This window comes from Lissotriton vulgaris, chromosome 1_1 (assembly GCF_964263255.1).
Source record: "Lissotriton vulgaris chromosome 1_1, aLisVul1.2, whole genome shotgun sequence".
NCBI lineage: Eukaryota > Metazoa > Chordata > Amphibia > Caudata > Salamandridae > Lissotriton > Lissotriton vulgaris.
The window spans coordinates 764,317,178-764,343,480 of record NC_141685.1 but is presented as its reverse complement, the minus strand read 5'-3'; the positions used below and the strand labels follow the sequence as shown (position 1 = coordinate 764,343,480).

The 26,303-nt window shown below is 41.3% G+C and overlaps 1 protein-coding gene across 1 annotated transcript in view; it reads left to right on the top strand.

Moving 5' to 3' along the window:
• The window catches only part of LOC147747788 (uncharacterized), a 178,997-nt gene that overhangs the window by 24,135 nt on the left and 128,559 nt on the right, over positions 1 to 26,303 (top strand). The window contains exons 3-4 of the mRNA XM_086936364.1: positions 13,311 to 13,421; positions 15,996 to 16,106. Coding sequence (XP_086792490.1) covers positions 13,311 to 13,421; positions 15,996 to 16,106 — 222 coding nt within the window. The remainder of the gene's footprint in view (positions 1 to 13,310; positions 13,422 to 15,995; positions 16,107 to 26,303) is intronic.

Here is a 26,303-nt window from a genome sequence, read left to right as displayed (position 1 = left end):
TGCAGGATCCTATCACTGATAAAGATAAAAACGAAGAGTCAGTACCGGGTGTATTAAAGGATATAGAAGAGCAGGATTGGACCCGGCATGTAACTCCAAATCCTTATCAGGCTTGGGGGGAGGGGAGTGGGAGAAAAGAAAAAAATCCTCAGGAGCTTCTCTGCCACCGAAAGGTAGGAATTATGGGCAAGTTGTTATGAGTGGGGCTAAGGTTAAGGAACTAAGGTTCCTTACATGGAATGTTAAAGGCTTACGTGTGAAGTCTAGGAGACAATTAATATTGAAATATTTAGATGATTCCCTTGCTCATGTAATTATTTTGCAAGAGACGCATCTAACCGAAAAGGAAAGTAAGGAGATCTTTTCTGCTCAAAAATGTATAGTTAGTGCTTTGGTTACACCCCAAGAAATAGTTACAAAGCGAGTGACAATCTTGATTAGAAAAGGGTCTAACATTGTTATGGAGGATAAGAGAGCAGATAAAAGAGGTAGATGGGCGATTGCTAAAATAAGAGTGGCAGGGGAAGTGCTGGTAGTGGTTGGATACTATGGACCAAATGTAGATGATGATTCTATTTTGGATGAGCTGGCAGCGGAACTACTGGATTTTCCAGGTAAAATAGTTATGGTGGGAGATTTTAATACAGTCCTGGACTACAAATTAGACAGGACGGGAAAAAGCAGAGCGGTTGTAAATGGTAAGATGTCTTCTAAGCTAAAGTTGATTATGGCACAGCAAGGTTTATGTGATATTGTGGAGAAGTGTGGCTCACTGGTTAGAGGAGGCAGACCTGGAAGCAGAGGTCAGCCCGGGACCAGGGTTCGATTCCCGGCTCGGCGGGTCTTGAGTCCGAAAATGTCCACGGACTTGACAATTCTCACTCTGGTGCCTACTCAATTCATAGGTTCATACTCTGCGACTCTGGGCAATAGCTTGCTTAATCTCCACAACGGCCCCTCACGGTGGGATGCCTGGCTTTCACCTTGTGGATACCCTGCCAGGGTTATCTCACAGGGGAATACCAGGACGGGTTCCCTAAGCAAGCGCTTAAATACATTTACATATTTGGAGATTGAAATTAAGACAGCAGTTAGGATTCACTTTTTACGATAAAAAATATAATCATAGATCCCGTATAGATTTCTTTTTGATTGATGTCAGGCTGAAGGATTGGGTAATGAAGGTGCTTCATTTAGGGGCCCATATCTCAGACCATTCAGCTGTTGGAATAAATTTAGAGTTGGGGATGGAAGGTCTGACTTCAACCTGGAGATTAGATCATACATTCCTCTTAGATGGGGACTATTCAGAAGTCCTAAGAGATGAAGTACAAGTGTTTTTGGATAAAAATAAAGGGTCAGCCAAACAACATACAGTTTGGGATACATGTAAGGCGTTTTTAAGAGGGAGACTGGGAACTCAGGGTGCTAAGAAGAGGAGATTGTATCACAGAAAAGTCCTGGATTTAGAGAAAGAAATATGTTCTTGGGAAGTTACTGGAACAGGATTAGGGGGCAATATAACAAATGAGGAAGTAAAAAATAAGCTCTTCGAATTAAAATTAGAACTAACAGCAGTACTATCACAAAGAGTTAAGGAAAGGTGGGAAGCTAGTCAGTTGGCTCACTTTTCTTATGGAGAAGGTTGTCGCAAACTGTTAGCGTTGGAAGCTAAAAAAGACCTGATGCATAACCAAATAAAAGAAATCAAAAAGATGGATTCAGGGGAAATTATAACAGATAGTAAAGGAATTGCTGAAGCTTTCCATGAGTTCTATGTAAGAGTTTACACGGAAGATCTATGCCCAAGACAATCGGAAATGGATAAGTGGATACAACATTTAGAACCTCTTTCTGGGGATCAGGTGGGGGTGTTAAACAGAGAAAGTTCTCGAGCTGAAGCATATAAAGTACTAGTGGATATAATTTCTCCCACATTGTGTCAATTGTTTAACCAGATCTTTACAGGGGGAGTAACTATACCCAGCTCCTGGAATGAGGCAACAATCTCTTTGATACCTAAACCAGGAAAATCTCCCAGTAGCATGGATTCATACAGACCTATATCACTTTTGAACTGTGATTACAAATTGTTTTAAAAAATACTGCCAAATAGGCTCAGCAAGATCATTCATAATATAATTCATGAAGACCAGAAAGGTTTTGTTAAGGGGCGATATCTGAAAGAACTAACTTTTACTCTTATTGGAATTATAGATATGGCCTCTAGACTTGTACTTCCATTGGCAGTGATTGCTTTAGATGCCGCCAAGGCTTTTGATCGAGTCAATTTTGTATATTTAAAAGCACTTTTACAGCATCTTAACTTAGAAAAAAATTTCACTGAATCCCTCCTTTCGTTGTACTGCTCTCCGACATCACGTGTTTTGGTTAATGGTATATTAACTCAGACTGTCAAAGTAATGCGTGGGACAAGACAAGGGTGTCCTTTGTCACCCTTGTTGTTTAACCTATATATAGAGCCATTGGCCTGTAGAATTAGGAGCTCTGAGAAGATACCCCCCTTTGCAGTGGGCAATTGGTAAAAAAAAATGGGTCTGTATGCTGCTGATGACATTATTGTATATTCTTCTAATCTGCATCAGTCCTTGGAAGATATAGTGAGAATAACTAAAGAATTTGGAACAGTTTCAGGCTACCAGATAAATCAGGATAAAACGGAGATAATGGCTTGGAACCTAAATACGAAAAGGTTAATTAGTAAGACAGAAATGAGATATTTGGTGGTTAGGATTACTCAAAGAATTGGGGATCTTACCAAAGTCAATTTTTTTTAAGATAAAGAAAGAAGTTTCGGCCACTCTTAAAGGTTGGATGAATCTTTCGCTATCACTATATGGCCGGACTAATCTAGTGAAAAGGGTGATCTTGCCGAAAGTTACATTTCTGTTTGAAACTATACCACTTGGGTTCAAAAAGGAATGGCTGGCTAAATTACAGAGTGAGATAGTCTCATTTATTTGGGCTTCAAAGGGGTCACGCCTCTCATGGAAAAAGTTAAGGAGGAGAATCAACAAAGGAGGTTTGGCAGCTCCGGATTTGCAAATGTATGCATGGGCCTTCTGTTTAAAAAACTGCAGGATGCTGCTTGGTAATCTAACTATATCCACGATTGGAGAAATATTTGGTGTGATGCTAAAAAGCGGTAACTATAATGATTTTGTTTTTTTATATAAGTTTGCAGACCCAAAATTTTTCAAAAAGGTTAGGCTTAAGGTCCTTCGGGATTTGGCGGAGGTTTGGTATAAAATAAGAAAATTACTAAAATTACCGTATTTTAGTTATATGGCCCCATTATGGGATTCACCTGGATCCCCGTCTTGGACAAATGATGCTTTGGCTCTTCCGTTAAAAAGAGTGGACTCTGTGCAGAGATGGAAGGATTTGTTCCAGGAGGGTAAATTCGCGACCTGGGGACAATGTCAGCAACTGTGGGGACAGGTTTTTTCAAGATATAAATACTTGCAGATTCAGAGTTGGGCAAATGATCCAGGAAACATAATTGGGAGACAAAATGACTTTGAGCTAAAGCTTGGATCGGAGGGGGTCCTCAAGAAAGAGGTGGCTATGTTGTACTGGATGATATTGGAATTGGAAGACGGTCCTTTCCTGCTTCCGGGGGTTCTGTGGAAAGATTGCTTGCCGAAGATTGCGACAGAGAACCAATGGCAAGTACAAATGGCTATGCTTTACAGTATTATTAAACCTTGAAATTTTAGGTGAAATCTTTTGTTTACAATTCATAGGGCATATTGGTCCCCTCGCAGACTATCGAAATTTAAAGGTGGTGGCGTGGTGGGGTGCCCGAAATGCAAGACCCCCAACGTGGATGATTTACACATGTTTGTCTTTGCCCGAATTTAAGACAATTCTGGCTGGATGTAAGTAATTGCCTGTCCCAAGTTCTGAACCTGCGAATTGAGATAAGCCCGAATTAGTAATAACAGGGAGATTTGATTTGGAAGAAAAATGCATGAATGATAATGTGAAACTTATTTTTTACGCTATTTTATTAGCTCAGAGAGATATGCAAATTGTGGGTCTCTCCGCTTAGCCCTAAAAAAATAGATTGGTTATTGGCTATGAGGTATACGGCTAAGCTTGATGTTTTAGATCACACTAAGAGAAAACGAAGATTTTGGGTACCCTTTCTTCTACGTTTTGGGTAAAAGATACTAGGGGAGGAAAAGAAAAAATATCAATACTGATGCCGTCCGATGATTAAGCTTCCGCCTATCTCGCTGGTAGTTATTTTGGGTCGAAAATAGAGGAGAAGGTGGACACACTTGTTGAGTTAGATGGCTAAGAAGGATTGGTTGTTTGGAGGCCAAACTCAAAAATAGGTGAGGTTTATGTCTCCTCTCTCTAACCAGTTTATGAGATCAAAAGCCCAGTGGTGGACTAGTTAGAAGAATTGGGTGGCGAGTCGGCGAATGAGGATAAAAAAAAAATAAAAAAATAAAAATAAAAAAAATTACAATAAAAATAAAATTGTTTACGTCAATGCAATTATAATTTATTTCTTTATTGTCCCTATGCCCGTGTCCATGGCTGTCAGCACCTAGATTCATAGGGATGACAGTGGCTAAGGTAAATTTGTATTAGTTCATGGACCTATAAATATACAAATGTCACAAGAAACTCTTATGTAGAATCATTACATTCAAGATTAAATTAAGTTGGAAAACATTTTCCATAAAAGCCAAACATTCTGATACCTGGAAAATGTCCCAAAATTGCTTCAGAAATATACGGACTCCTGTTTGTTGCTAGAGTTTGTCATCCACCATATCCCAAGGGTCGAATGGACTTGTTTAGTGGTAGGTATCATTGTTAATGGTTAGTGTGTGCTCTGCTGCATATTAAACATTGGACTTTTAAGAGCCCCATTGAAGAGGAGAGGAGTTGGCCTAACGGCTAGGGCGGTCGACCTCGAATCTGGGGAACTGACTTAGAGTCTAGACAATGATGCTCAACATCCTGTGATTCTGGGCAAATCACTTAATCTCCCTGTGCCTAACAAAAATGAAGGTGTCCTCGTGTAACGCAATTGGTGCTATGTAAAGCGCTCGGATATCCGGTACCGGGTCAAGTTCGCACTTTATAAAACTCTGTAAAAAGACAATGGACTAGCCCCAGGCTTGTTTAAAAAAAAAATTATATATATATATATATAGTAATTTTATTTTCTTACACAAATAAAATGTTCATGTAATACAAAGAAATATTGACACATTTAATGTGTTTCCAGGACAATGCAAACAAACATCGCATAAATATATTGTAACTTGTACAGATAAGGCTTGTCAGGTGCCGGGCGGAAATAGTCAGGACCTTGCCACCAACAATCATGGTCAGAAAACAAGACTAAGCAAAGATAATGAAAGTCCATCATAAATGAAAAAGGCCACTCATTACGATGGCTTACAACTGCAGAAAACAGAACCGGGAATATTTGAAGCCTGAAATCACTCAACATAACAGAGGGAATGTCATGCAAGCCGCAATCTCAGAGTACCCCACCATTCCCCCACAGATCCACAGTATAGTGGCAATATATAATGCATCATCAGAAACATATATTGAAGCATAGTGGAAGGGGGAGAAGAGGAGGGGCCAGCAGCAGTCCTTAAGGGGAGCGGTCTATTTATGGCATACCCTCTCAAAGCTTCCCCAGAAGAACATTCCATGTCTCAGAAATTGGATATTTATGGAGACACCTCGCCTCCTTTCTGTGTAGTTCGGCGCTCTCCACCTGTGCCCATGTCACCATGGATAACACTGATAACCCATATCAAAGCGGCCAGAGGTACCACCTCCTACCACTTATGGACAATCAGCCGTTTCCCTAGGATAAGTATTAGATCAGCAAACCGTATCGCCACTCTGTACCTTTTAGGGCACATTTCCCAGGTGTAGGCCACACTGAGGCCCATGCATCCCGTTGAGTGCATAATGACATCCCTCAAGTAGTTTGTCAACGACAGGCAAAACCAACGCATGTGGAAAAGCCCCACACCAGGGGCAAGACATTGTGGCAAGCGGCATCAATAAAATGAAAATAGTGATTTATTTTATTTGGAATTAAGTATGCTCTATGTAGGATATAGAATTGCATTAACTTAAAACAGGCATTTCAAGACACAAGCATGGGATAAGCTAAGATACTCCATTCCCTATCTGTGCAATTGTGCCTATGGTCTGTGTCCCAATGTCTGCGTAGTGTTATGGGAGGGGGGCGTGGCTGGATGTGTACGTAAAGAGCTGGTTAGCTAGCAGGTGAGGTGGCTACCCGCACCTAAGACATGCCAATATTTAGCAGTGAGATGGCGCTGGCGGTTCTTGTTGTACCTCTCCCCAACACCATCTCAGTGTTCCAACAATAGAGGCGCATAAGAGGAATTGGTCCGGTGGAAGCTCAAAGTCGGCCAGTACATCTTATGTTGATAGTAGAATACTGTTGCGATACAAGTCACCTACACTATGCAGTCCCTCCACATGCCAGGGTTCCAATTCCCTAACTGAGAACGATATGCACCCCGTGACATGCCAGGTAGTGGCAATGCTGATGCATAAGGCAGAGTTAAACGGGTTGTAAATAGCGCTCTGCAAAAGCAGCGATAATGCAATTTGGAAGAGCGGTGCACTTGGCATTGACGCCTTGTTCAAATGGTGGAATGTAGTAAGAAAACATTCCAGACCCCAATGGGAAAGAAGTATCGCAGTGTTCTCCAAACTGTAACCCGCAGACCAGTGTGCCACCTACTGCAACTGCGAGGCCAAGTAATAGTGTTCAAGGTTAGACAGATTTAGTCCACTGCAGTCTGATGACAAATACAATCTGAGAAATGCAGCTCTGCAGCGTGCATTGTGCCGTATAAAATCACCCAACCAGATGTTCCAAAGTACAAAAAAACAGCCTGTGTATAAAGAGGGGAAGATTGGTAAAATAGTAGAGTAATTTCTACAATATCACCATTTTCATTAGACCCACCCTACCCGCTACCAATAGCGGCAGAGTTTGCCAGAATAAGATCTGTGCCCACAAAGACTGCACAAACCAGGTTACCCTCCAGGAGGCCTTCGGGTGTATGATAGATCCTGATTCCCAAGTAGCGAAATGTGGATGGTTGCCAGTTCAGACAGACACTTTTCACACAATATATCAGGTCTGGAGTAGTAATGTCAAAGGGAAAGAGAGAGGACTTATTCTAGTTGAGTTTGAGGTCTGAAACAGCAGCAAATTTGGCTAACAAGTACTCAATGGTGAGAGGTATGGCCTGGACATTGTTTAGTTAGAGCAACATATCATCTACATAAAGGGAAACCAAATGTGTGCCGTCACCAAGGTGGATCCTCCATTGTTGACCTTGGTACGCAGAACGTACTACAACGCTAAGAAGAATAAGACAGAAGACAACCGGCATCCCTGTCGAGTGCCCCTTTGTATCGCTATGGGGTCAGAGATAAGGCATCCTATTTTTACCCTGGTCGTAGGATTTGTGTACAAGAGTTGAACCAGTCAGAGGAAATGGGTTCCTAATCATGCTATTGAGCACGTCAAACTAAAAGAGGCCATTGAAGAGAATCAAACGCCTTATTGAGGTCCAGAAATATGCAACTGGAATGTGGGGACGTCTGCAGAGCGTGTGCTAATACCACGAAGAAATGGCGTAGATTCAAAGATGTGTTTCTGGCAGGATATAGACGCTGTGAACCAAAGGGACAAGCCAATCTGCCAGGATAGTTGCCAACCTTTTATAGTCAGTATTTAACAATGCAAGAGACCAATAGCATTCCAACTCAAGTTTGTGTCTCCCCAGTTTAGGCAGTGAGGTAAGGAAAGCATCACTCAGTGTAGGTGGTAGACCGGCTGCGATAAGAGCTGTATTATACAATGTTTTAAAATGAGACACCAATAACGGTGCATAACCTTTGTAAAGTTCAGTCTGTAGTCAGTCAGGACCTGTGGTTTTGCTAGCGGCTAAGGCTCGAATCACTTCTTGTCTTTCAATAACGGTAATAGCCCCAGTGAGTTACTCCATGTATTCAGGTGAAATCCAGGGCAAAGCAATGTTGGCTAAGGAAGTCTCCGAACTCCCTTATTGTCTCTTTGGTCACAGTGGTATATAATTGTGTGCAATAAAGTGCCCAATAACGTGTAAAGTCAGGATGTATTTCCCTGTGTGCGTTTGCAGTAACTGCCCGTCACCCGACCATGTAGATAGTATAAGGTGCCTAACCGTGTTCTGATGTATCAACCACATCAGCAACAAGCCTGGCCAGTTAACTGCAGCATGTGTTATCTTGGTGTGTTCAACATAATTAGGCAGTAGCATTATGTGTTCACTCATGGCCTTATATAGGTGCTCCTGGATGTCACTCAAGGATCTTGCCAGTTCCTTAAGTCCAAACAAATGACCCCCTTGTTTGTAAACATCATTAGAGGCACGCCAACGCATATTTAGTGCATTAAGCAGACAGTGCCCTCTGATGGACACCTTAAATGAGTCCCATTCTATTCATGGAGAGGTGGTTAAACCCGAATTAATATGAAAATATTCTGTTATATTATTGCGTATAGAAGCTCAAAACAGGGGTCTTCTAGTTTGGAGGCTTGAGACCTCCAAGTGTGTGGGGGTGTGCGTTCCAAGTGCAAGTGCAGTTGGAGTGGATTATGATCTGAATATGTTCAGCTGAGATAGTCCATATGTACAATGTATGGGACAATATCATTAGTGCAAACAAATCTGTCAATGTGGACATGGAGAGAAGAAAACTAGTACACCCTTGTGCTAGTATTACGGTGATATCACACATCCAATAATTCCCAGTGTTCTAACCATGTGCTAAGGGTATGTGCTTTAGAGGTGACTACAGTTCAGGGTAAGGGTGCAAAGGAGCGATCTAGCAACACATCAAATACACTATAAATGCCCCCACCCAGCAACCAGGGTATACCGCTCCAGCACACCATTGTAGCTGACAAGGCATTAAGGAACAGATCTTGTTCAACATTGAGTGCATAAATCGTTTGGGATAATTTGTCTATCATTCAAATGGCCCTCTCTTTGGACGTAGCGTCCCTCTGGATCAATGAGTTTTAGTGTGGCGATGATGGGACACCTGATGAGATCCATATTATCACCCCCCCCCCATGGGTATAGGTGGAATAGTTGATGAAGAACACTTGCTCTCTCCATCGTCTCTGTAATCTGGACTCATCACATTCAGTGCTATGTGATTCCTGCAAGTAGGCTATGTGTGTTTGTTTCTGGCATGAATATGAATACATTGGTCATCGATGGGAGGGAGATAATGTTGGTGGCAGACAGCGTATGGACTGAGGATGCGGTACCCCAGTGCTCCACACTTGGGCATCCTCAGTCCCGTCTAATAGCATAGCAGGTGAGCGAGTGCAGAGCACAACAGCTAAAAAAAATACAACATAAAAACAGCAAACATATACCATTGAGAGCAGTAGTACAGCAGGTACCTGCCCAAACCAGTAGATATAAAGAACCAGTAAGAAGGGGCAAGACTTAGGGGTGAGCAGAGAGGGGAGATTCTGAACAGCGGCCACATCCCATTTAAAGCAGAAAGTGAAGGTGCCCAGGCAAACACCAAGACCCCCAGATGTTGTGAGCAAAGAACATAAGTATATTAGGTCTACCCAGGGAGCCCACACGACAAGTTGAAGGGCAAATACAGAGATAATCAGGCAGGGTATCAGGCCACCTATTAAAGGGAATGGAGAAGTTAAGTACTCTCAGTTGCTTCACGCACACCCAGTCAATAATAATGGAAAATAGTTCAAATATAATGAATGTAAATAAATCTTTTTTTGGATAACATTTCTAATTATAGGTTCTCTTCTGATGTTTGAGGAATCACCCAGGTCATCTCATCAATACTCATGGGAATAATGTCTAATGTAATGGAGTCTTTGTCTCCTGAAGTTTTGGATATATCTTCATCTGCACTGTAATACGGTATGGGATCTCGAAAGTCCACCGCTATCTGGAGTGCCCTACTCCATTCCAGGATGACCTCTTCAAGGGTCGGCGAGCTAAGAATACAGGGAAGAGCCAGTGGTTGTTCAGCTTCCCACCAGCAAATATAGTCTGTTTCCACAGTTCTGCATCTGGACCTAGCATAGCCATGCCATTATTTTCCACACAGGACCATGCTTCCTTGGGTTCATTAAAGATGGATGTTGTGCCATTGGCCTGGATGTGATTGTGAAGTTGGGCAGGGAAGAGAAGTGCATATTGGATATTGTGCTCTCTCAGTTTACGTTTGACCTTGAGGAAGGTAAGACGTTTCTACTGGACCGTCAGTGTGTAGTCTGAGAATATCATTGTCACAGTCTGATTATTTTGCTTATAAGCCTCATTCAAGACAATGTCTCTATCTCGATAGTGCAGGAGGCACGTCACCAATGGATAAGGTGGGACACCCTGAGGGCAGCATTCTTGTTTGGACACTATGGGCCTGTTCCACTGAGAAGAAAGGGGACAGCATTTTCTCAGGGACAAAGCTATGTATCCAGTTGTTAACATATGCTTCTGCACTGTGGGCCTCCACCCCTCAAGGAGGCCCACCACTTTGATCTTGTTCCTGCAAGATCTACCCTCAGCATCTTCCGCACCATGCGTAACTTCTTTTGCATTGTGTTTAGATGGGACTGCATGTCTTTAGTTTGTGGTTGGTAGTTTTCAATGCTTTATCCATCAAACGCACCCTGTCCTTTAATTCCTGATGGTCATCTCTCAGCACGGTATGTTCTGTGGCAACCACTTCAATCCTCGATTCTAGAGACACTCCGCACCACATCAAGTTTATCAGGTACCAACTCAGATTCAGAAGAGTGACCCCCTAGGTTCAGTAGTCTGCTGAGAGCTCAGTGGCTGTGTCGATGGGTGTGAGTATTCAGCGATGCCACCATGTTTCAGGCAGACCACTGTAGCTGTTGATCAGATATAGTGCCCAGCAGGTAAAGCGGTGCATTCTAATTGGGGGCCTGCTTGCGAGTGTCAAATCCATCTATAATGCATCACAGCATGAGCCACCCAACGGGAAAGTCTAACAGTATGGTACAATTGTAGGCTTAGTTGGGATGAATTATGTTAATATTGATCCCTCACTGAGCAAAAAAACAACAAGTATAGTGTGCTGAAAGTAATGTCAAATGTGTAAAAGCCATTGGGTTTTGCGCCAAAGTATTTGCCCAGTAGGTATGTGGGGTGATAGTGTGCTGGTCTCCAACTCACAGTCCCCAGCACCAGGCACAACGTATTAGCAGGTTGATGTAAACAGAGACCAACAGCTCACAATTATATAATAATAATGCTGCACATGTGATCACAGAGTATATTGCCTGAGGAGGTGGACTTCAAGGCAACTCAAGAAACATTTTAGTGGAACCGGAGTGCTAACTACAACTGCTGTGTAATAGAATATGCCCTGAGACACCCTTTCATTCTCATTTTGGGCCCCAAGAGCAAAGGCCTTAAGCCAAAGACCATATGTCTTATGTATATCCTGGTGTGGTGTCTGGGAGTGTGCTGGAAAGGAGAGGGAGAATGTTCTGTCAGGCAGGTAACACTGCAGGGGCCACAGCAAGGGAACAAAGGAAACCTCCAATGTTATCTCCACCGTGCACTACGGGCCAGGAGACGTACGCTTACTGTCGAAGTCTGAGGCCTCCTCAATCCATCAGGCTCAGAACATAAAACCCGGGTGGCTACAGCAAGAGCCCGGCCAGAATCATCACTCCTTAAGCAGTAAAGAGGCGTGCTAATCATGGGCCCAGGGCTCCCGGCTGTCAGGCCAGCCTCTAGCACCCTGTGTCAACATTCGGAAGTTTCAAGACCCTCCACATGGGTATGCCTCTTTGCGGTAATCAAACTGGGTCATAAATAGCAATGGTTCTCGGGGGCAGTTTAGGAAATGTAGCCTAGGCTTCTCTCACTGATACACAGTTCACTGTTGTTGGTTCGACAGCGATCAACCACACCTCTCAGAAATAGCACGGCCCTCCGTGTAGGTGTGCTGCTGTGTGGCTCCCGGAGCTGGCCGCAATCATCAATGGTCCCCCCAGAGCTCAGCAGTGCACCAACGCAGGTCAGGCAGCACCCCTGTAAGCCGCCCAACAATGATGAGCAATTTAGGGTCTTGATGACCATCTCCTGCACGATGATAGCAGGATGACAGGATCGTAGCACGGTGCTCGATGAGACTGTGCACACCATTTTGGCCTCCTCAGCCATGCCGCCCCTAGCTCCGGACTTATAATGACTAGTATAAGCCCAGAGCTCCATAATTCCAATGTTTGTCTTCATGTTCCCTCTTTTTAAAGATAGAACATTCCACCCTTAGTGGGTGGAATGTTCTAAAAGCTTTATGGCCTTTAACAACAGGTATAGCCCTTGACAGCAGACTATGAGGCAAAAGTACTGCGTTCAAGGACTATAAATATAAAAATCACATAAAAAAGTATGCAAGACTCAACAACCTGCACAATATGTTCTCTGTGGGCTTTTTTCCTCATTTCCCAGGGGCATACCACAGGGATGGGTGGAGCATGAGTAGTTTTCAAGATACTGAAACTAGAAATGCAAGGAATGATCTAGAAGTGTTCTGGAGGAGGTATGTAGAAGCAGTGTGCCTAATCATCTGGTTTATATGCTCCATGTCTGCTGAGTCTTATGATAAATATTTGTGGTGCTCCAAAAGCGAAGTTGGTACTTCCTTGGTGTATTGAAATAAAGTTGAAGCGCTAGAATTATTTTGCTTTTTCTGACAGGGAAATTGGCTAGGTTCCTCGTGTTGAAAGAGAAAAATGCACACATCTCATGCCGTATTTCGAGTATTCCACATTTTGCTGTTTGGTTGTAGCAGCTCTTATTAGTTGAGTATTTTTGTGAAGGAAACTCTAAGCATCTCTGTGGTAATTGGTTCCACCGAGGTGAACAGTGTGTAGCACGGTTTATTGAAATACTGCTTCCACTGTTCTGAAAAAGTTCAACCTCTTGCTTAGATTTGTGAGCGAAATAGGTGATAAAAGAATTGAATACAGGCCTTTCTTGGGGGCTATTGGCTCTCACTTTCTATAAATCTATTTGATACATTCACAATCAGAATTCTCCTTGTGCTGGAACCTCTGCCTACCACCTTGTGTTTCTTGTAGACTGTGTTTCCTCCACTTTATATCTTATAGCTTTTTATTTGAAAGGTAAAATTATGTTAAAACCAATACTTTGCTTTCTTCTCTTCGACATCGACAGCTAATAACCAGTGAGGAAGAAACCTATGCCATGGAGCTTGCCAGAGTAATCAGAAATCGATCTGAGGCAAAACTGGACCCACTTCCACCACTGAAAGATGTGAAAGAGGAGGTATCTTCATTTCTTCCTTTGAAATGTGATATGTTAAGTTTGTTTTCATCTGGCGGAATTTTCCCCCAATGCACAATTCTTTCTTCATTGGTCAGTACACTTTCTCCTGATTAAACACTAACTACTGCTCACTATTCATAGATTAGACAGAGAGGGTGTGTAACAAGTCAACCCTCTCCACCCAAAGCAAAAGTAAAAATGGCTGCGATAACCGTTTTGACACCTGGATAACAAGATAGGGTCCACAAATTAATTGACATTTTGGCAAAAATTGGTTTTGCTGGGAAGATGTGGGTCTTGTTGTAATCCTCTTGGGAAGAGTCTTCAGTAGGCCCCTCCTATTGGGCAGTGCTGCCCCTTAGGATTCCCTCACTCACTGACGTGACTTTGACAACAACACTGGTGCCCCTTTCTCACAAGTCCCAGGTCTACAGAAGCAAAATGTTTTTCTATTTCTGTGTAGTATGCTCTCTTCTATTGCAGGATTGTAAGGTTAATTTTGCTTGTACATTGCTGGTGTAAGCAGTGGGCAGAAATTTGCCTGAGGTAAAGCTTTATGCACATTGCACCATTGCTTCTTCCCGCTTGCAAGCAGTGATGGGTGAAGGTTACTGGCTAAAGGACTTTTTGCTTGTGGGAGTCTCTGCCTGTCTTTGTTTCCTTTCGATTAATTCTTTGGTAGCTCCAGTGATGCAGAAGCCATGCCTATAGTGGGTTCGAACCTCTTTCTCTAATGACCCAGCTTACCAAATTCACCAAACTGCAAGATGCTGGGAAAATTACTTCCATGTCCAAATTCCTTTGTTCCCTGGACTGAAATTTTTTGAAAAGCTTGCAAGCAGGCAAGCAAAATTTGACCAATAAGCTTTAACCCCTTGGCTACGTCGGACGCCCTCGGCTGTCCAACGTCATTGTGGGCGTGTGCGTCGGATGGCCGGGAGCCATCCGAACTGCCCATGCGTGGAATTTTCCCGCACCGCGGAAAAATTCCGGTCGTGGTCAAAGGGTTAAAAATCGTTATAATTTACATTCTAGCTTTTTAATCTCATAGAAACCTTTAAGGTAGAATTTTTCACATCAATGCAAATATAATTTATTTCGTTCTTGTCCACAATACCCGTGTACCATTGCCTTCAGCATCTAGATCCATATTGATGATTCTGTTGAAGGTAAATTTGTATTAGTTCATTGAAATGTTAATGCACATACGTCGTAAGAAACGTGTATGCCGAGTCATTACTTTCAAGATTAAATTCACTTGGAAACAACTTTTCCTCATTGTTATGGAATTCCTTAAAACCCAAACCTTCTGAGACCTGGAAAATGTCCCAAAATTGCTTCAGAAAGAAAGTGACACCTGTTTTTTGTTAGAGTTTATGTCACTTACCATGTCCCAAGGGTGGAATACATTTGTTTTGTGGTAGGTATTATAGTGTGTGCTCTGCTCTGCTGCATATTTGAATAATGGAAGTTTGATACCCCATTGCTGACAATGGAGCAGCAATGGGCCTATATTGGCTAGTTTAAGCCTGGAGCTCCAGCATTGCAATGTTTGTCTTCACGTTTCTTCCATTTTAAGTTACAAAGTTACCCTTTGGAAGTGGAATGTTCTAATAGCTTTATATCCCTCCTGCCTCACGTTAAACCAATTGTTAAAAACCCTCTACTTCGTTATAGGCTTTCCAAGTGCCTTTAACAGAAGTATAGCCCTTGACAGCGGGCTATAAGACTCTAGTACTGCATTCAAAGACGTTAAATACAAAAATTAAACAAATCGCAGTATGGAATGCTCAACAATGTGCACATTAAGCTCTCTTGGGCCTCTTTCCTCATTTGCCTTGGGGTAGGCCACAGGGACCGGGATGGGCAGAGAATGTGTAGTTTCTACAGAAACTGAGACTAGAAATGCCATGAATGCTCTAGACTTCCTTTAGAGGGAGTATGTAGAAGCAGTGTACCTAATCAGCTGGTTGATATGCACCATGTCTGCTGAGTCTTATGATAAATATTTGTGGTGCCCCAAAAGTGAAGCTGGTACTTCCATGGTGTAATGGAATAAAGCTGAAGCACCCGAATTATTACGCTTTTTCAGACAGGGAAATTGGCTAGGTTCCCTGTGTTGAAAGGGAAGCATACACACCTCACACTGTACACTGAGTATTCCACAATTTGCTGTTTGTTTGGAGCAGCTCTTATTAGTTGAGTATATTTGTGAAGGAACTCCGAGCCTCTCTGTGGTAGTTGGTTCCACTGAGGTGAACAGTGTGTAGCACTGTTTATTGAAATACTGCTTCCACTGTTCTGAAATAGTTCAACCTCTTGCTTAGGTTTGTGAGAGAAAAAGGTGATACAATAATTGAATACAGGCCTTTCTGGGGGTCTACACGTTTTCCCTTTTCTTTAAATCTATTTGATACGTTCACAATCAGAGATCTCCTTGTGCTGGAACCTGTGCCAGCCACCATGTATTTCTTGTAGACTGTGTTTCCTCCAGTTTATACCTTACAGCTTTTTATATGACAGGAAAAATTATGTGAAACCGATACTTTGCTTTCTTCTCGTCTACATCAACAGCTAATAACCAGTGAGGAAGACTCCTATGCCATGGATCTTGCCAGAGTGATCAGATATAGATCACAGGCAAAACTGGACCCACTTCTACCACTGAAAAATGTGAAAATGCAGGTATCTTCCTTTCTTGCTTTGAATGTGATATGTTAAGTTTGTTTTCATCCGTCAGACTTTTTTCCCCACGCACAAGTCTTGCTTCATTGGTCAGTACACCTTCTCCTGATTAAACACTAAGCAGTGCTCAGTATTCCTAGGCTAGACACAGAGGGATTGCAACAAGTCATTCCTCTCTACCCAATGCATTAGTAAAAAATGGCTGAGATGACCGTTTTGACACCTCAGTAACAATTTATGGTCCACAAATCACTTGACATTCCGGGAAAACTTGCTTTTGCTAGGCAGATGTGACTCTTGTGGTAATCCTCTTGTGTAGAAATCAAAAATCCACTTCTCAGGGGTTCCACTGATACTTAGTCCTTCTAAACTCACAAAGAAGAACTTGACACAGAAGCTGGAATATAAAAGTACATTTTTATTAACCTCAAATGAGTGAGACTACGTCACACAGAAGCCTTAGCAACTGAATGAGGCAGTCTAATAGAATGGTCTTACTTCATGTCTTATATACACTTTATCCTGCCCCAGGCATGTAAGGGAGTTGTACCAATTACATTCCTAAACAAATGGAAAATCTGGAGGGTCAGCAGGTGAGTAGCCTTTGGGGTTTTAGCAGGATATGGGCAAAAGATTATAATTACATAGTTCACAAAGGTTAATCTGATTTAGATGGCACTGCAGGGCATGGCATGATTACATGTACAGTATCGCAACCCAAAAGTTAATCATTAAGAATGTCCCAAATTCAACCTCCAAAAGCTGTACAAACCTATAATTTAAAGCATAACCCATGTAATGAAGAAACATAAAAAAGAAACAGTAACAGATGATGAACAAGATAAGGCATGTGCAAGGAAACTAAAAGTTAACAATGTCCTGAACATTGATTGGCAATCTCAGACAAAGATCGATCAGGGAAATTGGCTTTGCGAGGTCAGTTTCAGGTGAAGAGGTCAGTTTCTTACTTGGGAAGAGTCTTCTGTAGGCCCCTCCCTCTTGGACAGTGCAGTCCATTGGGATTCCCTCAGACATTTATGTGAGTTTCACAATAACACTGGTGCCCATTTATCACAATGCACAGGTTTACAGAAGCAAAATGCTCTTCTATTTCTGTGTAGTATGCTCCCTTACATTAATTTAAACAAATTTTGAGAATCTATTTACAGCACTCCTAAGACTTAGTAATTCTATAATCCGGGCAAAAGTCAAAGACCCTCAGTATAACACACTCTACTTGTCATAGAGTATTCCAAAAGAAACAGATAGCAAGGTTAGATTCAACGGGGATTTCCAAAGAAAATTCAAAGTATAGTCCAATTAGTTTATTTTCTTCAGTCTTTGTCTTTATTTTCAATTTCGTAAAACAGATATTCCCAGCAAAAAAAGGTCACCAACACGTGTTTCGTCCTACACAAGGACTTTTTCAAGGCTGGAAAAATTCAAACAATGTACAATGTAATTACAAGTTTAAAATATATACATTAATGCATTTTTAAAAAATTAGCATTACCTAGAGCCTATGTGGCATAACACCACACATGATGTTATATTCATATATCGTGTGATAGACTTCTCCACATTGTGGTATATAGTACAATATAAACTATTTACAACATAGAACAGAAATATCCCAGATTCCAAAGGGATATCTTTCTGGTAGGGATAAGTCCCAATAGATATAAAAACATTATTTGTGACACACATTGTCCCTATGTACAGTTAAAACATATATGTATATACACCCACCATGAACACGGCGGAGTGAAGCTTGTATTGAACATCAAGGTGAACGAAATAAACCGTAGATTGGCAATGAAGCATAATATCTGAGGAGATAGAATATAAAGAATCCAGATTAAGTATTTAACCACTGATACATGTGTCTAAATTCGCTAGCTGTATTTATCATGTGACCACAAGGAAAAAGTCACATCTCATTTTTACCCTAAGATACTGCATGCATCGTGAGTCAATGTTAAGGCTATAGAAAACATCCTCATAAAGCAGTGTTATAGTGTCAAGGGAAAAGTAAATAGTGCACATTGATATTTCAGTAGTGCCTATGTACTCAAATATATTTACAGTACTTATAGGCGATGCTATAGGTGTGTATATAAAAAAACACACATGACTCGAATAACCAAAGTCCAAATGAACTCACCAATAATATTGATGGCAGGGTAGTTACTCAAAGTAGGGAATGAGGAATGCCTTCAAGTCTGTTCAACAGTCACAATAGTCAAATGCGACACAGCCAATCTGCTGTTGAGAGTCACGTAAAAGAAGAGAGGAAAAGATGTATGTCAAATAATACCCGATAAGTTAGAACTCATACTTAATGATGCGCCATGTAAGTAAAGTGGACCCGGTCAGTTAAAGAGTCAAACTTAGTAAAGCGAGACTAATTATTAAAGAGGCAGGTTTATACATCCCTCTCTGAAACATCAAGACAGCAGTTAGCCATCCGATACCAACATAGTATTCGCAAAGGGGGCGGCAGGAGTCACATAATATACTATGTTTTATATAAAAGTGACAACATGTCTAACCTGCTCCGTACGATCACAGGTAATAAAGTCAATGGACTAGACTGTCTCAGATATCACATGGACATGTCGACCTAAATATAGGTAAAGAACATCAATGCTTATAATATTAAACCGAACTCACCTAGCTATATGTTAGTCGATAAGCAGATACACGTCTATATGTATAGGATTCATCTGGACGAACACTGGATAGTGGAACAGTGTTTTTCAAATTAGTACACTTGCAACCATGATAAGTTGTTAAGCTGAAACGACATAAGTCCAAAGTGTGAAGTAAGTAACGGAGCTATCATTATTAACCAATCCGGTACTGAACATCTTAATTGCTAGTTGGCGCTTACCGAAAGTTAGGCTCATCGCATTTCCTCACACAAGCAGTCCCCGTAACGAGAAACCATATGTGTGGACGGGCGGCATTATATAGACTGGCCGCTAAATTAAACTCGCCGCCACACACATGGGCCACTAGGCATAGAAGTCAAGGAGGGACTAACTCGTAGATCATCAAGCTTCCTATTTACGAATAGCATCCATTTTGGACTATCGTGATATATGCACACATAATGATCGTCAGATGTATTTATAGAATTACATGAGCTATCATGGCATCAAAATATTAAGTTCGCGTTTTGTCTTTTCTTAGACACGAGTATCAGTGTTGTTGTATTCGAGTAAAGTCTTATATTGTGTTAACAATAAGAACTTCCCGACTATGGTAGACCATGGCAGACATATTGGAATGGGTTGCGAATGAGCTTAGAACATGATAAGGGTTATTAAACAAAGAACAAAGAACGTACCCCGCCAGTTGATAACGTGGTCTCTCTCCCCCCTCGACCCGCCTGCATCCAACCAGAAACCCATTGGGGAACCCCCTTCTTTTGCCATGATAAGGGTTATTGTAAGCATAGTAGGTTCAAATTCAACCCTAGTACACCAAGGAAAAGACAGAATATTATTTTTAAACAATAACGGCACTAAATTTGATATAATTGTAAAGTGCCTCAACCTGTTACAGTTATTATTGTGCATAGTTTGTACAAATGATTACACATTATTCAGAAACGAAGATGTTTGTACACGAGTACCCATACATGAACATAAAACATTGATAGATGTTATAATCAAAAATGGTAAACAGTAGTCAGGATAAGTATAATGATTCATTCTTTTAGAAAGACATGAAGCTCACGGTCAATATTGAGTCCCCTATCTACCGCCCTTAATTTAATTAACCATTGAGATTCACACTTTCTAAGTGCACTGGTTCTGTCACCTCCTCTAGGATTGGCTTTCACCTCAGTAATGCCATGAAATTTGATCGCAATTATTTCAGAACCGGCATGAGCTGTGTTATAATGAACTGCCAAAGGATAACTTCTATTGAAGTTACGAATAGCTCGTATATGTTCCTGAATTCTTTCTTTAAGAGGTCTGGTGGAACTCCCAACATAGATTAGGCCACATTGACACACTATACAGTACACAGTAAATTTCGTATTACAATTTATGAATTGATCAATGTAATGGGTTTGTTGAGAATTATACTTAAAGCTTTTCTTTTTGTCATCAGCAAATTGGCAGACACAGCATTGGGTGCATTTGAAGAAACCTTTCGGTTTATTAGAAAACCATATGTCTTTATTGCCTGTTGGTACAGGCTCCTTGATTATAGAGGGACTTATATGGTTCCTGAGAGTTTGTCCTCGTCTATATACAATTCTAGGTTTACTAGTTAGATAGGATTCCAAATCAGGATCCATTCTAAGGATACTCCAATGTTTATTTATTGTCTTATACACCTGATTACTGTGGGAGTTGAACTGAGTAATGAAAGCTATTTTCTCTGTTGCTGTCTTATTATTCTTTTTCTTAGGTTTCCGTTTCAGGGTTTCTGTTCTAGTTACTTTATTAATGCGGTCATGCGCTTTATCTAGTATTGCCTTATCATATCCTCTCGCTGCAAAACGTTCTTTTAAGTTATTGATCTCATTTTGAAAATCAATTTCAGAGCTGCAGTTGCGACGCAATCTGGTCATTTCACCAAAAGGAATAGCAGTAATTTGGGATGAGGGGTGGGCACTGCTTGCATGCAGAACTGCATTATAAGCAGTACTCTTTCGGAATAGTTTGCTCTCCAATTTATCATGGTCCACAAATAAAGTGGTGTCCAAAAAGTCTACACTATTTTTGCTATGATGTGACGTGAAGCTTAAGTTGTATGTATTGTTATTGATATATGTAACAAACTGGTTGAGAGAAGTTTCATTGCCTCCCCATATTAAAAAGATGTCGTCTATAAAACGACACCAAAAGATGATGTGATTAGACAATTCAGGGGGACCATGTTTCCAAATATGGAATTCTTCAAAGAATCCCATATAAATATTAGCAAAAGAGGGCGAGAATTTGGCCCCCATGGCTACACCTGAGTGTTGATGAAACCATTTTTTATTGTGGACGAAGTAGTTGTTGTTTAAGGCAAAACGGGTGAATTCCAAGATCATTTCAGTGTGATAATATAGAGTAGCATCACGTTTGGCAAGAAAATAAGTAAGGGCCTCCATACCTTTGTCAAATGGAATGCTGGTGTATAAGGCACAGACATCCAGCGTAACCAATAAAGCATCATCCATCCATGCCATATTTTCCAGTTTGTTAAGGAAGTCCTTGGTATCCTCTATAAAAGATGGCAAGTTCCGTACAATGGGTTGTAGTGTGATATCTATGTATTCAGAGATATGCTCTGTAGCACATCCAATCCCTGATATTATCGGTCTTCCCGGCGGTTTCGTGGTACTCTTATGTACTTTGGGAAGGATGTAAATATATCCTGCCATGGGATTTGGGTTGTATAGATATTTAAGTTCTGAATCGGAAAGGACCCCTGTACTGTACCAATATTTTAACATTTTCTCCAAGCGAAAATTAACCTCAGATGTAGGGTTAGCTACAATTTGGGTATAGGAACTGGTATCCATAAGTTGTCTATCTATTTCTGAAAAATAGTCGTTTTTGTCCATAAGGACGATATTACCTCCTTTGTCGGCCTCTTTCAGAACTGTATTGTCATAACCACATAATTGTTTAATGGCTTTCCTTTCCTGGGTACTTAGATTATCTCATTTAGTAGTAGATGACCATTTGAATTTATCTTCTAATTTGTAAAGTTCTCCTGTAACCGCTTTAAAAAAAACAGTCAATAAGATTATCATGTGGTAGTTGGGGAACAAAAATAGATTTGTTTTTCAAACCACTGCTGGTTGTGAGATTATCTTCAATACCCAAATCTACCATAATGTCATGTATTCCTGGAGGATTATCTATGCTGTCATCAAGTTCTAATAGCATTTGCACATTTTGTATATCTTTAATAGATTGTCCACTTTCAACTACATTGTACACAGGAATAGTTGACACTTTTTTGTTTGCATCAAAGAACTTTTTTAATTTTAGTCTTCTAGTAAATTTGAACAAATCAACATGTAGTGAAACAAAATCAGGTTTGGTCATTGGACAAAAATTTAAGCCTTTTTTTAGAACATTTTCCTCTGCAGTGCTTAATGTAATAGAAGACAAATTTATGATGGACACATCATTAGATTCTGAAGGACACCCAGCAGTATGACAATTGTTAGCAATATCGGTATTTTCCACTACTTTCTTTGTACACGTGAAGCTGATCTTGTCACCCGTTTGCTCTCGTCTATTCCTGTTCTTTCTCCCACCTCTCCTGGTTCTTTTCCTATGTTTTTTCGACTGTACGTCGACTTGTTTCCCTTGCGGAACCTCTCAAGTTCTAATAAAAAAGCCGAACCAGTGCCTACAGTGTCAGGAGTTACAGTTGTTAATGAGGTCTCACTTCTATTTTCACTGAATCCACTGGCACAGCTAGAGAGATCAGAGTCACTAGCTGATATAGTGGTGTCCGCTCTCTTATCCAACAAGGAGGCTGTACCTGGTCTAGGCTTAACTTCATCAAACTTTTTAGCGAAAGTGAAAATCCTTCCATTACGATAATCATTTTCGTCTCTCTTAAGTTTTCTGAATTTTTAATTCCTGATATAGATTTGATGAGAGTTACGTATTCCCTTAAGAACGTTGTAATTTTTTTCTGTATTTTCTGGTAGATTGAGTGATTTTATCTCCTCTTCTATGGCTTCAATGTCAGTCAATAATTTGGCTCTTTTGCGTTCTGCATGTCGGATGAGAATATCAATCATCCTAAATGAGGAGCCAGATATTAGCTGTTCCCACTCACTAAGAAGATCCGGGTCAAGATCCTCAAAGGTAGGAAAGATTATCACACGTAAACCCCTAGGGATTTGTTTCAGCTCTAAGTACTTTTTTAAGGTGGCCAAGTCCCACCATCTAGAAAGTTCCGCTTTACAGAGCCTTTCTAGTTTCACAAATAGCTGTTTACATTGCAGGATTTGTAAGGCTGATTCTGCTTGTACATTGCTGCTGGAAGCGATGGGCTGGAATTTGTCTGAGGAGAAGCTTTATGCACATTGCACCATGTCTTTTTCCCGCTTGCTAGCAGTGATGGATAAAGGTTTCTGTTAAAGGGCTTTTTTACTTGTGGGAGTCTCTGCCTGTCACTTTTGATTACATATCTGGTAGCTCCAGTGATGCAGAACCCATGCCTAAAGTGAGTTTGAAAGTGCAGACTTTTTGTAATGAACCAGCTTACCCAATTCACTAAACTGTAGGTTGCTGGGAAAATTACGTTCATGTCCAAATTCCTTAGGTCCTTGGACTGAAATGTTTTGAAAAGCTTACAAGTAGGAAAGCAAACTTTGACTGAGTAGCTTTAATACACTTTATAATTTACATTCTAGCTTTTCAATCCTATAGAAACATTTAAGATAGAATTTTTTACATCAATGTAAATATAATTTATTTGATTTTTGTCCCCAATACCCCTGTACCAGTGCTGTCGGCATCTAAATCAATAGCGATGATACTGTCTGCGGCCAACTTTCATTATTTCATGGACTTGTTAATACACATATGTCACAAGAAACTCATATGCAGCGTCATTACATTCAAGATTAAATACACTTGGAAAAATTCTCCTCATTGTTATGGAATTCCATATAACCAAATCCTTCTGAGACCTGGAAAGTGTCCCAAAATTGCTTCAGAAAGATCACGACTCCTGTTTGTTGTTAGAGGTTATGTCATCTACCATGCCCCAAGGGTGGAATGGATTAGGTTAGTGGAAGGTATGACTGCCTAACGCTAGTGTGTGCTCTACTGCATATTAGAACAATGGAAGTTTGATAGCTTCATTGCTGACAATGCAGCAGCTATGGGCCTATATTGGCTTTTTTAAGCCTGGAGCTCCAGCATTGCAATGTTTGTCTTCATTGTTATTTTTTTTTTAAGTTACAACATTCCACCCTTGGGTGGATGGAATGTTCTAATAACGTTATAGCCCTCCTGCCCCGAGATAAACCAATTGTTAAAGAACCTCTCACTCGTTATAGGCCCTTAACATGCTTTTAACAATGGTATAGCCCTTGGCACATGGCTTTAAGACTATAGTACTGCATTCAAAGAAGATATATATGACATTTACAAAAATCACAGTATGGAAGGTCAACAGGCCACAGTGACAGGGATGAGCAGAGAATGAGGAGCTTTCCAGAAAATGGGACTAGAAATGCCAGGAATTATCTAGACGTGTTCTTGAGGAGCAGCTGTGTGCCTAATCAGCTGGTTGATATGCTCCATGTCTGCTGAGTCTTATTATAAATATTTGTGGTGCCCCAAAAGCCAAGCTGGTAATTCCTTGGTGTAATGGAATAAAGCTAAAGCACCAGAATTATTACGCTTTTTCAGACAGGGAAATTGGCTAAGTTGCCTGTGTTGAAAGGGAAATGTGCACACACCTCATGCTGAACAGTGAGTATTACACACTTTTCTGTTCGGTTGGAGCAGCTCTAATTAGTGGAGAATTTTTGTGAAGGAAACTCTAAGCATCTCTATGGTTATTGGTTCCACGGAGGTGAACAGTGTGTAGCACTGTTTATTGAAATAAGCTTCCATTGTTCTGAAAAAGTTCAACCTCTTGCTTAGATTTGTGAGAAAAATAGGTGATACAATAATTGAATACAGGTCTTTCCGGGGCTATCTGTTTTCACTTTTCTTTAAATCTACTTGATACATTCACAATCAGAATTTTCCTTGTGCTGGAACCTGTGCTTGCCACCTTGTATTTCTTGTAGATTGTTTTTCCTCCACTGTATATCTTACAGCTTTTTATCTGAAAGGTAAAATTTTGTTAAAACAATACTTTGCTTCTGTTATAATCTGGTAGTTGGTACATTCCATTCCCCCCATCCTTCTTCCTTCCCTTGGTTTGGCCGTAGCTTGTTTTGAAGATTCCACAACTGACCCCAGCTCACTGGGCTGTGGTGGTGAAGGAGAATAAAGTCTTCCCAACACTTACCTGAGTGTTGTCTTTAATTATATCACTGGCGACTATCTACTGTGTGAGGAAAGTTCACTACCACCCCCAACTTCTTCTCCAGTGTTGCCTGCTTCTTTCTACACCTGCATCCCAGAAGAATTGCGTCTGGTGTCCTGCTGTTCTGCTCTCAACCTGTGTAGTTGTACTTTCTGTGGATTCTTCAAGCTGTACAAACTTGTTCCCAGTGTGGATCAAAGGTACTGTTTTTGCGCTGATGGCAAGTTTTCCCTTCTGGTTTGGGAACAAGCGCAATGCCCAGCTGCTTTCAACCTGCTCCTCTCATTCAAGTCTCAGGTGAAACCATCGGGATGCCAGGGGGGCCTTAGGCATGTGCAAGCTGTGCACCTGCACAGGGCCACCAAACCCCAGGGGCCACCACGCCAATATATATCCTTAATATAATAATCCTCTGAGGATGGATACATATTTGCGTGGCGGCCCCAGGCAGGGATTTGGCGGCATCCGGCTCTGTTCCACTTCCAAACACCCTGACCCCCCTATTCACTGGCCTCCGCGCTCCGCCCCGCCTGGACCCCCTCTTCTAGGGCCACCTACCTACACTCCCTGCCCAGGGCCGCCATGAGCCTAGAGCCTGGGGATGCTGTCTCTCAGCGAGCGGTTACCTGGCGCATCCTTGGAGTACATGTTCGTGCTCACTGCTATACTCCATCAATCCAAGGCTGCCCCTGAGTATATCCTTGAGCCATTACTTTTCGTTTCCCAACTTTTCCATTCAGGGTAGCCTTCCTCGAGTCAAGCGGGGTCCTCGGTGGCTGTGTGTCGTGCTTAGCCAGATTGACTAACCTGGATATCCGGTACAGCAGGAGCGAGGTCGAAGCAAACTTCCTTCCTCCCTGGATACGGTACTACAGACGAATGCAAACGTGCACTCGCATATAGGACCCCACCCCGGGAAGGGGAAAAAGTGGATAAATAAAATATAAAGTTGTGGCAGCCAGAAACCATCTACAGGACTTGACAGCAGAAGAAACGCCAAACGTAGAGGTTGTAAATAGGTACCTGCATAGGAATACAAGAGCAAGACAGTTACCTTTGGCCCTCCCACTCTCTGTCTATTTCTGTATGAAATAGTAGGAAAGGGCACTTACTCGATGAGGCTTCCACTCTTGCTAAACGGAAAAGAAGGCAAAATGGAAAAAATAAAGA